General features: G+C 44.6%; 2 protein-coding genes across 7 annotated transcripts in view; one reads left to right on the top strand and one right to left on the bottom strand.

Annotated features, from left to right (window-relative positions):
• Positions 1 to 3793, top strand: part of LOC143029169 (metabotropic glutamate receptor 1-like) — a 552309-nt gene extending 548516 nt beyond the window's left edge. The window contains exons 22-23 of one of the 2 annotated variants that reach the window (XR_012966800.1): positions 2073 to 2141; positions 3659 to 3793. Coding sequence is in view for 1 of the 2 variants with exons in the window: in XM_076191664.1 (XP_076047779.1) it covers positions 2073 to 2077 (5 nt within the window). In the remaining variant the exon portion in view is untranslated. Of the gene's footprint in view, positions 1 to 2072; positions 2490 to 3658 lie in introns of those variants that run through there. The other variant, XM_076191664.1, reaches the window with a different exon arrangement.
• Positions 1 to 13636, bottom strand: part of LOC143029170 (dynein light chain roadblock-type 2-like) — a 68247-nt gene that overhangs the window by 7871 nt on the left and 46740 nt on the right. For all 5 annotated transcript variants that reach the window (XM_076191665.1, XM_076191666.1, XM_076191668.1 and 2 more), the window contains one exon: positions 2500 to 2667. In XM_076191665.1, the coding sequence (XP_076047780.1) occupies positions 2500 to 2667 (168 nt within the window). The remainder of the gene's footprint in view (positions 1 to 2499; positions 2668 to 13636) is intronic.

Below are 13636 nucleotides of genomic sequence, written 5' to 3'. Positions count from 1 at the left end.
CCTCCGGGTACTTATGTAAGAGGAAGGGAGGGAAGGAGAGGGGGAGTAGGGGGTGGTAGGGAGGTAGCCAACAAGCTTTAGCTTGTCGCTTCCACCACCCGCGCCGTGCTATCGTGAAATTTTACCCCCCTAACCTGTTGAGGGGCTTTGCTTCCACCACTCGCACCGCGTTATCAGAATTTTACAGTGTTAACGTGTTTAGAGGGGACAACATGGCAGAGCGAATCCACTTCCATGACTTGAGCAAGGTAAGCTATGAGCATCACTATATTGGCACATTCTAAGATGTCACATACGTAATTTTTATTTTTATTTATGCTTAGTAGCCCATGAGTGTTGAATTCTAAAAGTTGTTTGGGTGTATATTTCATAGAATTCGAGTGATGGTGGTGGTGGCCAGCGACACAAACAGGCGTCAGGACAAGCCAGCTAACGGGACGAGGGAGGGAAGACGGGAGGGGACCAGGAGGTGGCAGGGGTGTAGCTGATCAACTCGCAGTGCCTCTCAGGTGCAGACTACAGTATATTTACATTATTTTGTATTTTACATAGGATACATAATAAATATTATATTTGTACAATTGCGTTTCCATTATTCTTTTTACAAATTAATTTGTATGATGTTATAAATGAACTTGTACAGTGGATATTAGCTGTGAGGTAAAGTGTTCTGAAGCTTAGGTCTACATTACCATCCTGCAAGCTGCAAAAACTACCTGGGGTACAGTATATACCAGTATTTAATATGGAATGTCAGCATACGCGGATTTGGTCATACACGGTAATTTTAGGAACCTAACCCCCGCGTTATTTGAGGGACTCCTGTACAGAGGAAGATTGTGAATCACTATAGAAAGACTTGGATAAAGTCTGGGAATGGAGTCAAAAGTGGGAAGTGAACTTTGATATCATGAAATGTAGTATAATGGAGTTTAGAAAAAGTATAAATAGAATATTGGGCCAATACAAAATTGGTACAGAGGAAGTCAAAAAAGTAAGCTCAGAGAGGGACATAGGAGTAATTATCAGCAAAGACATACACCAGACAAGCATATCAACAATTTAGTCAGAGAAACCTTCAATTTACTAAGGTCAATGAAAGTGGCTTTTGATTTCTTGGATGAGGAAATGGTAAAGAAAATATTAGTTACATTGATAAGACCAAGATTGGAGTATGCTGCAACAGTGTGGATACTTAGTACTAAAAAGAATATAAAGAAATTAGAAAGAATACAAAGAGCAACAACAAAGATGGCATCAAAACTCTCCAAATTGACATTCGAACAAAAATTGTCCAAATTGGAACTACCAACCCTGAAACAAAGAAGAGAAAGAGGAGATCTACTGACTATTTACAGAATTATGAAAGGGATGATTTATTAAAGTGGGGCAAGAGAAAAACAAGACATGAAAAGAAACTCAAAAAGGATAGTTATAGAAGAGATCTGAAAAAGGATAGCTTTCCACACAGAGCGGTGGATATCTGGAATAAATTGGATGAGGCAACAGTGTGTGCAAATACTGTAGAAGAATTTAAGAACAAACTTGATGCTGAAAAATACAAAGATGGGTCACTACGGGCATTGCTCCCTTCCCATATAATACAACTAGGTAAGTACATATTCTGTCCTCGGATCCTAGTTGCAGGTCTACATATGTACTTAACCCTTTCTGAGGCTATACAACTTCATACTATTTCAAACTGTTGCTAAACAATCTGTAGAAGTTCCCCAAACCCAGCCCTCTGAGCAGTTATTTCTCCTACAGAAGTACAATATATATTTGTGTATAGTGCAAGTTTTTATCAATTTTTTACTAAAAAATATAAGGGGGTTGCACTACACACAGGTAATGTTTTTGAATGCATTACAAATCATGTGTTTTTGGTGACCGTAACAAATCTGGTATGCCTACAGTCTCAGAGTAACTGTAGTCATGCATGAAAGAAACCCAAAGTATGTTATCTAAATCTTTCTTTGTATCAGATGTTTTAAGTAGTTTTTCTGACTATTTTGGGGTATCTTTATACAATAAAGAATGATGACCATTTATATGCTATGAAATATTTCCAGAATGATGACCAGCACTGCAATACTCGCCTACTAGTAATGTTCAAAAGCTGAGGTCGCATTATACATGAGGTATATAAAAAAAAAAAAAAAGTTTTTTTAGCTAAAATTTGGGGGTCACACTATATATGAAGTTGGCATATACAAAAGTATATATGGTAACTATATGGGACTAGACCAGAATTAATTTCTTAACCCCTCTGGTGTGGCACTCCTCATGAAAATCAGGTCTCCAATGCAGTGATCTGGGCCAAAATCCCCACAAGTATACATATGGGTGTACATATTTTCAATGCTCTATTAATATGTGCAAATTTTTTAATCTGCTTCATGAAATGTGTAAGGAGCCCTGCACCTCCATGAATTATGACATTCTTAGACAGACTTTTGGGTTGCTACAGCTCTAAGTATATACAGAAAGTTAACTTACCTGGTGCTATCATGATCTCATGCTTCTTTGATCTAACTCTGAGAAAGGTTAGGTCATTTGTAGGATCAAGGTCACGGACAACACTCTTAGCTTTATCAGTCAGCCCACTTATAAGCCCTGTGTACTGTATAGTTGTAGGGTTGTCTAAGGTGCTTTTTATAGGAATTCCTGAAAGAAACAAGTTTATGATGGATGTGAAACAAAAGATCAATGAGGAGTACTAATTAAAGGCCTTATTCTCCCTTAAAATGGGGGTAGCCCACTTCATACACATTAAAACCCATTAACACTACTCAAATTTCAGAATGTGTAGATGAAAAGTCATCATAGTCCCTAACCAAACTGTTCTAGTTGAAGGCAAGGCAGTGAGGTCCAGCACCTCCACAACAAGGCAACCCCCCCCCCCCTCATCAACTCTAATTTATGGATTAAATGAGAACATCCCTTTGGACAATGTCATCCTTTAATCCATATACTTCTATCTTTTGCACTTTTCCCTCCTCAACAGACATTTTTTGTGCACGCAAGGCCTCCTTCATCCCATCCATCCACCTCATTCTTACTCTTCCTCGCAAGTTCATTTTCCATTTCTGTTACCTACACTCTTTTTGCTAGTCTCTCCTCACTTATTCTTTCCATTTGTCAAAGCCACCTCTACACTCTTTAATCTACCCTATTTGATGGCTCTCTTACCACCCATTCCTTGCCTCATCTCAACATTTCTCACTATTCATTCTTGTAACAATCAATAAATTAATCCATTACCCCAGGTCCAGGTCTCTTGTAGGATGGCCAATGATCCCAAGTAACCAACAATGCCCATCAAACAGGCCTACAGGTGCCTCAAGTTAGAAATATTGTGTTGTCTAGAAAGAGTTAGTGTGCTTCTTTTGCAGACTGATTAGTTTTGTTGTCCAAATCCCATTCTTGCAACTGATTTTATTAGATGTATTTTCTTGTTTTTAGTGTCAGATCTTCTTTTGATGTGTGGGCTAAAGATTGTATGATTATCAAAAGTGAGGCTTAAAATCTTTGGATTATCATATTTCTCAAACTGCTAATACAGTGTCATGGGTTCAATCATTACATAAAACTTTTTCTTACCATTCATCCCTAGACTAACAAAAAAAATAATTTTATTTCTATTTTTCTTTTACAGCAACTGCTGCAACAGTACACTTAAAAAACATCTCTGCTGACTACTGTGTTGTGTAGCTACTTGTTAACCTTTTCAATACAAGTCAAATTCTCACGGGCTTCATCAGCTGCTTGATGTATGATAATTCAATGGTGCACCACAATGCTCACATAATAAAATATAAAGTTACAGCTCTGAATATTAATAAACACAGAAAAAATTATCAAGCCAGTTAACAGAATATGGGGTCACTCAGCTAACAACTACAAAATAAATATAATCCAGACACCGACGCCAGCATCCTCATACACCCACTCAGGACACCTACGTAGGCATCAATGTACCAAAGGGGTTAATGGACATCTGCCTTGTGGAAACCTATGAAGCATTTCTGAGCCCTTTCCCTTACAAAAAAGTGTAGATGCTATGGAATAAAGTCTCCTGGTTAATATATCTGGGATCTGTTTTGATACCAAACTGCTATGACTTCATAAAATATGAAATGTTTCTGCCTGTGATAACATAACAATTCAAGTGATCCTTTAATAGATCTAGGGGTGCAGTGTTAATGGATCTTACGAGAGCACCACTCCAGCATATCTGCAAGTGGGTGCTTTTTTGAAGATATAATGATATATTGTATGATTATTAAATAGGGGCAAAATAAAATATTGATCTAAAAAAATACATATACCAATTGCTCCACCCCCCTTACACCAGGGGGGGTGGGGGTGGGGGGGTTTAGCCAAAAAGAAAAAGGCATAGAAACCACTCCCACCCATTCCATTTCCTCTATATTCCACTCCCCTCCACCCTCCTCCCTCCCTTCTATCTTGGTACCTCCTGGATGACGGATCATATAAATTTGGCGACTCCCCCTCTCTGTCCCCTCATGCAGAAAAGGAGAAGACGGGTGTGGTATAGTGTTATCATGGGCCCTGGCGTTCGACACGAGCAGGGCACCATAGGTTTACAAGGACCCTTTGGGCACAAGGCCCTCATTGATAAATATGTAGGACGTGGCATAATTTTCCCTCTGCGCAGGGAATTCAACGTTACCCCCAAGTCAGTCTAGAAATATCCGTCTTACTGTGAGCATGTAGCTCTCCTATTGTGACTCACCTCTGTACGCATAACCACTTATCAATAAAGACTCCAAACGTCCCCCCACGTTTCTGTTGCACACATGGCACAGTGAGTAGGATGCTTGCAATTGCTTGCACTGTGCAACAATGAAACATGGGACGATACGTGAATCAGTGGCGCGTACTGACGGAACTAGACCGATAGGCGACAGTGAACATGCTGGACCATGAGTGCAGTGCCAATACAGTGAGCATGCACGGGACCGTGCAAAATCGTGTGATAGTGATAGTGGCGAGCGTTCATGCACGTAGTGGGGCGAACAAAGAGGCCTTTGTCCCACTGCTCCGCCCTGCTTGCTGCGGGCGCCACCCTGAATGGGGCCCAGGCCAAAGCAGGCTGCGCGAACAAGGAGGCCTTTGTCCTGCTTCGCCTTGCTCACCGCGAGTGCCACCCGCGCGGGGCCTAGCTGACTCGCACAGGCCACACCCACCCAGCTTAGGAACTGCCACACTGTCTCTGCACACCCGTGGCAATTACGTCACCGCAGGAGTCGACACTACTGCCGCCCACCGGAGGCATTGAAGGGGACCGTCTCGGACGCCCAGTAGGACCTGCACGCATGCACCGTGTCACTATGCAAGGGGTCCCCCGCCAGATGCACGCACTCTCCGCCCCTTCTCCCGGAAAGACTGGCACCTGCCGTCCTAATGCCTTCCGGGCCATCGCCCTCCACCACCTGTCAGCGCCCGCAATGTGCTGCCCTTTGCAGGTGCGGAATCACAGGGATAGGCCCTCACCACCTAGGCACGTTGGAGATATCTGGAACCAGCCTACAGACGCCGTTCTTGGCGCCGACGACGCGGCCGACATATCTCACCTAGCCCCCCGCAACGAACGCTTCCGGATCACCTCAACGTCGGAGACAGGGACCGCAACGCAGCCATACGGATTCACGGGGAGGTCCGAACGCCCCTCCTCTCCTTCGGCTTGGCCAGTCCCACTCGACTTCCCGGACCCTGTCCTGGCGATGACATACGCAAACAGGTGCGCCGAGCTGACATTGCCCATGGACAGCTCCCGGCCGCCACTCGCGACTGCTTCCTACGGTACTTTAGTGACGTGCTGATCTCCACGGACGACCCCAGCATCGCCCCCCCCTGGGAAAGACCATGGTTCTCCCCCCCCCTTCGTGAGAACCCACCTGCAAGCCGACGCGACGCCCCACGCCGCCCGCACGCCCAGGCCGATACCGCTCGCATTTCAGGTTCAAGCGAAGGAAGACTTGACTCAATGGTGCAGCAAGGTATCGTCACGCCCATTGTAAGGCGAGCTCTGTCGCCGCCGCCCGTGCTGGCGCCCTTCGAGTACCGGGCTGACCTCTCCGTTCGGCGAAGGATTTGTCGTCCTCGTGCGCGGACCCCCTTCGATTCCGCCCCCGACGCAGTTTATATGCGTGACTGAAATACCGCGCACTTTCGCCTCGTCCAGTGTGGCCCACGGTTTCCGACGGATGCCGAAACCTGATACGCCACTACCACTTGAGACGCTTGCTGCCATCTGGGCAGCACCCAATTGCAAGCCATGCCCGTTTGGATGGCCCCACTTCTCGTGGATGACGGACCATCGTTCGCTCATCCCCTTCATCACGTCAGGAACTCCGTCACCGGCAATACCGGCGCTCCGCAGTGACGACCCGTCGCCAGCCGCCGACACCAACGGAGCGCTCTGAAGACTACGGGCCGCGGCACGGATAAGCCCCGCCTACGGTCACCCGCTGACCTGCGTGGCCTCCGGGCTCCCGTCCGACTACCGCGCCCTACCCAACTCCATCCCTCCGTATTGGAAGCTCCACACCGCCCCTTCCGCTGACGAGGACCGGCGCTGTCCGACAGCGCGTTGACGCCCCGCCATCTCCGGGAGCGACCACAGGTCTTGAGAGAAGCCGCCCCGTCGCGTCCCTTCCTTCGACGGAGGACATGCCGTCCTCATGCGCGGATCCCCCCACTTCCGCCTCCGCCGCTCACCCGGGCTTGCGGATAAGCATTCCCCTCGCCGTGGTCGTGCGAGCACGGAGGGTGGGGAGGTGTGGTATAGTGTTATCATGGGCCCTGGCGTTTGACACGAGCAGGGCACCATAGGTTTACAAGGACTCTTTGGGCACAAGGCCCTCATTGATAAATATGTAGGACGTGGCATAATTTTCCCTCTGCGCAGGGAATACGACGTTACCCCCAAGTCAGTCTAGAACTGTCAGTCTAGAACTGTCCGTCTTACTGTGAGCATGTAGCTCTCCTATTGTGACTCACCTCTGTACGCATAACTCACTTATCAATAAAGACTCCAAACGTCCCCCCGCGTTTCTGTTGCACACAACGGGGAGAAATCCCTTCGGGCTGTATCAAAATTTTTCTCATACATACTTCCTCACCACCTATCCCCCACCCACTCCCCCTCATGCATCACAGCATCATCCATACACAACCCTTCTCCATTCACCCCTATCTTCTGTCCTCTCCCGTCCTTCCTCAACAGACATTCCTCTCTTTTGTAATGCCCCTTTCACCCCATCCATCCATCTCATCCTAGGACGCCCCCTCATATTCACTCCTTCCACCTCTGCCTTCCACACTTCTTTTACTAATCTTTCTTCACTCATTCTTTCCATGTGTCCAAACCATCCTAATACTCTTTCATCAACCCTACCTCCCAGCTCCCTTTCCACCCCTGTTCTCCTCCTTACCTCTTCATTTCTCACTCTATCTAGCCTAGTAACCCCTATCACACTTCTCAGACATTTCATTTCAAACACATTCAAACTCCTTCTCTCTTCCTCTCTTGTTCCATGTTTCTGCCCCATACAGTGCTGTTGGCACAATCACTCCTTCATATAACCTCCTCTTAGCATCCATTCCCAGGTGTCTATTTCTCATTACACTTTTTAATCCACCAAGGCATTTACTCGCTTCTCTCAATCTACATTCTACCTCCACCCCCACTCCTCCCTTTCCTGCCAAGGGGGAAGTCTACTGAGACCAGTAAAAAAAAAAAAATGCGTTAGAACTTGTGTAAGGGTAGTGGAGAGTGGTTTGAAGTGAAGGTGGGGCTGTACCTGGTTTATGTAATGTCACCATGGTTTGCTCCATGTTAATATAGAAGGGATGGTGAGAGATGTGAGCTAGGCAAGGATTTGGAGTTGTTGTTGTCATTCCCTAGGCTGTCTGGCTGAGCAGTCCCATCTCCCTGAGGAATGCCATGGCTGGAACAGTATATACTGTGTTGTTGATGTGTATGACTTTGTACAATGCAGTTTTCCATTATGTTTTGCACAGTATGGGGTGAAGTGCTACATCCTGGAAAGTTATCTGTAATGTGGTCATCCAGCCTCTTCTAATAACTTAAGGGCTGGATGATAGCCACACCACAGCCTGGCCAGTTGGACTCTGTCCTTTTGGGAATGAGAGGATTCAGAGGGATGGATATCAGGAAGTCTGGCATAGAGCATTTTACAGTCTTTCACTTTGTTGATGGAGCAGTGAGTGACATGGTTATGGATATGCTTCTGGAAGCTGGTGTATGATGGTTGTGGAGGAAGAGAGGAGAGTATTTGTGTGTGATATAGACATTTGGGTGTTGTTTTGATGTTTCTTGGCATGTGAGGATGTTTCTTGGCATGTGAGGATGTTCTGCCATGTAGTGTTGTGGGTGTGCTGTGTTTGTGGAGGCTGCAGCAAGTGTTTGTGTGCTTCTTATGTTGAGGTGATCCTTGATTTTGAGAACTTTTATTTCATGGTGTAACTGGTCTGTTGGTGTTGTTTTTGTGTGGCTTGTAATTGTCTTTAGGGCTTTGTTTTGTATGGTTTATAGAGTGTTGTGGGGTGTCTTAGTGAGATTAGGGGCCTGTGCAGGATTTGGATAATTCATCACTGAGTGTATGCATTGTTTTGCATACTGCAGTGGTAGTTTGTTTTGTCCAAATGTTGTTCTTGCAAATGTTTTAAGCACATTAAGGGTAAGTGTGCATTTTGTCTTTATGTTTGCAACGTGATGTTTAAATGACATGGATGCATCATATGTTACACTAAGAATCTTGGGTGTGTGTGTTGATAAAGAGGCATGGTATGTATTTGTGTTCCACTGTCCAATTGGGGAGAAGTGTGGCTGTAGAATTGGTTGGGGCTATTTTGAATCTATTTGTAGTGAACCAGGTATTGAGTATGTATGGAGGGAAATGGGATGTAAGCCAGTGTGTGGCTGACACTGCTTGTAGCCAAATTGGTAGACAGAGTGCAGCAGTTAGTTACGGAGTTCGGGAGGGTGAGAAGAGAGAGCTACGAGTAAATGTGGACAAAAGTAAGTTGATGAATGTACATAGGGTGTAGATGAGGTGATTTGGAGGCAAGTTTAACAGCCAAAAGACTAAAACAATAGGAAAATTTTAAATACAGTGTTTGGAGTCACATGTAGCAGAGAAGAGTGGGGTGAATTATAGAGTAAGGAAAGCAAGTAAATGTCTGGGGGTATGAAAATGTCATAAAAAATAGATAACTTTGGATGAATGTAAAGAATAGTTTATGAGGATATGATTGTGCCCATGACAATGTATGGAACAGAGACTTGGAATTTGAAGGAAACAGAAAGAAAGAGATGAAAAAACAGAAAGAAAGAGATGAAAGATCTAAGTAGTATGGTTGGGGCTACAAGACTGGAGTAAGATGTATGTAAGGAAGGCATAGAGCTGGGATAGAAAAAGCTGGCAAATAGGAATGAATGAATGAATGAAGAATGACTTGCAAAAAGATTGGAAAGCAAAAATGAATGTAGGGAACTTGTGGGGAAGATAAAAAATGAGATGGATGGATAAGGTGAAAGATTGGAAAGCAAAAATGAATGTAGGGAACTTCTGGAGAAGATAAAAAATGAGATGGATGGATAAGGTGAAAGGAGTAATGGTTGCAAGAGGAAGGTCTGTCAAGCAAGGAAAAGAAATGCACAAGATAAGAATGAATAAAAGTGGTTGTGAATGGATGAGGAAATTATGTAATTTTTTAATGGATGACACAGGGATGTGTCCTCATAAACTGAAGTAGTGGGGGTTAACCAGCCCTAGCTCTTAATCCGTACAATAGAAATGCTGTCTTACTATATTGCCCCTGACCCAAGCAGTATGGTAAGAGACAGAGATGACCCTTCATCCATAACATGCTAAGATGGGAGAGACAACAAATGGGTTCTTAGATAGGTGTAAGGTGTATGCATCAACTTGGCCATCCCCCACCCTTCAAAGGGAGAGAAGGCCCTCTGATATATGTATGCATGTACAGTAATACCTTATTTTTCATGAATTATTTTTGCAGTTTTGCCCTATCATGGATTTTTTTTAGCATAAGTATATTCACCTAAAATATTATACACTATGATTATAAAAAGGACAAATTATTTGTAATTCCCCCCATTTTCAATCATATGCTAAACTCTGCTTAAGTTGGAGCCGAAAATTTCAGATATTGTATAAGATGCATACTTTCATGCCCTCAGATAAATGTCAAATTGTCAACCAAGACAGTTTTTCTATCATCTTTTCACCCATATACACTAAACCAAGCCTAAGCTGGAGCCTAATATTTTGGATATCAGATAAGTCATACACTTTTGTGCAATGTACAATGACATTTTGTGCAATTTTGTGTGGAATAAACGGTATACAATGCCTTTTTTTTTTTTTAAGTTATTTTATCTGAAATATGGTGGGATGCTACCTTAGACTTTTCCTTTTGGTAAAAAGAAACAAAAATACTGTGTTATGAATAAATGTGCACATAAATGTCTATATTGTTTCATTCTTCTCTGTTTTCCACATTTTCTTCTATGTATATTTCTCTCTTGTAAGTAGAGCCTGAAATATGCAACTGAGTGTGAAAGGTAGAATGATGGACACTTTCAACAAGGAGGTATGGAAGGCAGATGTGGAGGGAGTGAACATGAGGGGACGTCCTAGGATGAGATGGATGGATGGGGTGAAGGGGGCTTTGGGGAAGAGGGGAATGTCTGTTGAGGAAGGACGGGAGAGGACGGGAGAGGACAGAAGACAGGGGTGAATGGAGAATGGTTGTATATGGAAAATGTTGTGATGCATGAGGTGGAATGGACGGGGGAATGGGGGGTGAGGTAGTGTGTGTGAGCAAAAATTTTGACGCAGCCCGAAGGGATTTCTCCCCGTCCTCTCCTTTATATGGGGGGACGGAGAGGTGGGTCGCCGATTTAATGAAGCGGCCTTGCTGTGGATGTGCTGTGTCCTGCGACACTGCTTCTGGCCCAGGGCAGTGGACAGGGTGCAGGGATGACCTGTCATCCAGGAGGTGCTAAGATGGGAGGGAGGGTGGAGGGGTGTGGAGTGTTTTCGGGGATGGAATGGGTGGGAATGATTTTATGCCTTGTCCTTTTTGGCTACCTCCCTGGTAAGGGGGAAAAAGCCTTGGTATATGTATGTATGTACAATTGTTAAAAGGGTTTTCACAGATTTGGCCTTTCATAGGGGTTATAAGAATGTAACTTCTGCAAAAAATAAGGGAATATTATACATAACATATACTACTTTAAAGATACATTATCAATATGCAGAATTAAGAACCCCTAGACTTTCTTAAGATATATTAGAAACACTATCCCATCTATGCACAGATCACCACCCAGTACCAAAACAACTAAAACATGGAATCACTGTAGTAACATCAATTGCCTTGAGTAATACTGACTGGAAACCTGCTGCCCTACAATAGCTGCCATCAGACCTCTCTAGGAAGAAATGCTGGGCCATTTTCTGTGTCTTTCTGTGGACATGTGTCTTGAGAGTTGATGATAGCAAATACAGTATTTAGGAAGAAAGTCAATCATAAGTACACATGGGAGAGGGTGGTGGATGGAAGGGTGGCAGACAGAGCGTTAATGGACTATATAGTGGTGACCAGGAGTATGGTAGGAAGAGTTAAGGATGTACATGTTCTAAGGGGAGAGAGTGGGGGAATATCAGATCATTTTCTGGTGGAAGGTAAATTGAGTGGAGAATAGGTGGAGAAAGAGGAAAAGGGCAGAAGGTAGGGAGGTACTTAGAGTGAACTGCTTAAATGAGAAAGAAAAGGAGGAGTATAAGAAGAAGCTGAGAGAGGAGTGGGAGGGAGTGAAAGATAGAGTAGAGCTAGGAGTGGAGGAGGAATGGGGATGGTTCAAGGAAGGAGTCATAAGGTGTGCAAAGATTGTGTGTGGAACAAGGAGGGTGGGAGGAAATAAAAGGAAGGGTAATGAGTGGTGGGATGAGGAAGCAAAGAAGGGTGTAGAAGAGAAGAAGCAGGCATTCATAGATTGGCTACAAATTAGGACGAGGGAATCGTATGAGAGGTACAAAGTAAAGAGAAAGGAAGTTAAGCATAAGATAAAGGAAGCAAAGAGGAGAGCAGATGTGAAATGGGATAAGAGTATGACAGAAAATTTTGAAAGTAATAAAAAGATGTTTTGGAAAGAAATTAAAAGAGGAAGAGGAGGCAAATCAAGTAGAGAAGAAAAGGTAAAAGGTGCTGATGGAGAGATGATAATGGAAGAGAGAGGAGAGTAGGCAGAGTATTTTGGGGAGTTGCTGGATGTGAGGGAGGATGGAGAGGGAGGAGTGGTTGCGGTGGGGAGCGCTGGGAAAGTGGGAGTGGTGGGTGGGGAAGGTGGAGGAGAGATGGGGAAGGATGGGATGGGGGCAGAAGTTGGGATGATGAGAGAAGGTGGGGCACCCGGGTTGGATGGATGCCATGCAGTGTGTCTGACGAGGAGAGGTGCAGTTGTAGGGGACTGGCTGGTGAGGTTATTTGGTGTTTGTTTGGGAGAGGGTGGAGTGTCAGAGGACTGGAGGGGTGCCTGTGTAGTTCCACTTTGCAGGGGAGGGGGGAGCAGGTGTGAGTGTGGTGGTTTTGGGGGGTTCGGCATGTTGAGTGTGGTTGGGGGGCTTATGGGGGGGGTCTTGATTAGGGGATTGGGAGAGAAGCGGAGGGAGTGATTGGTGGGGAACAGTGTGGTTTTGGGACAGGTGGGGGTTATGTGGATTGGATTTTTGTGGTGAGACAGATATGTGAGAAAGCTATAGGAAAAGGTATGGATGTTTTTTGGGATTTCATGGATTTGGAAAAGGCTTATGACAGGGTAGACAGGAAGGCACTGTGGGAGGTATTGCAGATACATGGGATAGGAGGAAAGCTGTTAAGAGCAGTCAAGAGTTTTTACATGAGTTGTAGAGCTTGCGTTAGGATTAGAAATGAAGAGAGTGAATGGTCTGAGGTAAAGGTGGGACTTCGGCAGGGATATGTTATGTCACCCTGGCTGTTGAATTTATACATGGATGGGGTGGTGCAAGAGGTGAATGCAAGGGTAGTGGGTCAGGGGTTGGAGATGGTTAAAGAAAATGGAGAAAAGTGGGAAATAAGCCAGTTGTTGTTTGCTGACAACACTGAATTTATAGCAGGATCAGAGGAGGGATTGAGGGAGTTAGTGACAGAGTTGGAGTAGGTGTGTGAAAGAAGGAAGTTGAAGATAAATGTGGGTAAAAGTAAGGTGATGAGATGTACAAGGGGGGAGAGTGACAGCAGGCTGGATGCGAGCATTAAGGGAGAGTGACTGGAGGAAGTGGATAGTTTTAGAAACTTGGGTGTGGATGTGGCAGGAAAGGGAAGAGTGGAGGTGGAGGTAGAATGTAGATTGAGTGAAGCAAGTAAATGCCTTGGTGGATTAAAAAGTGTAATGAGAATTAGACATCTGGGAATGGATGCTAAGAGGAGGTTATATGAAGGAGTGATTGCACCAACAGCACTGTACAGGGCAGAAACATGAAACATAAGAGAGGAAGAGAGAAGGAGTTTGAATGTGTTTGAGATGAAATAT

The sequence above is a fragment of the Oratosquilla oratoria genome, chromosome 10 (assembly GCF_046742065.1).
Source record: "Oratosquilla oratoria isolate Oo_2021 chromosome 10, ASM4674206v1, whole genome shotgun sequence".
In the NCBI taxonomy this organism is placed as follows: Eukaryota; Metazoa; Arthropoda; class Malacostraca; order Stomatopoda; family Squillidae; genus Oratosquilla; species Oratosquilla oratoria.
The sequence above is the reverse complement of the archived record's forward strand: the minus strand, read 5'-3'. Positions and strand labels throughout refer to the sequence as shown.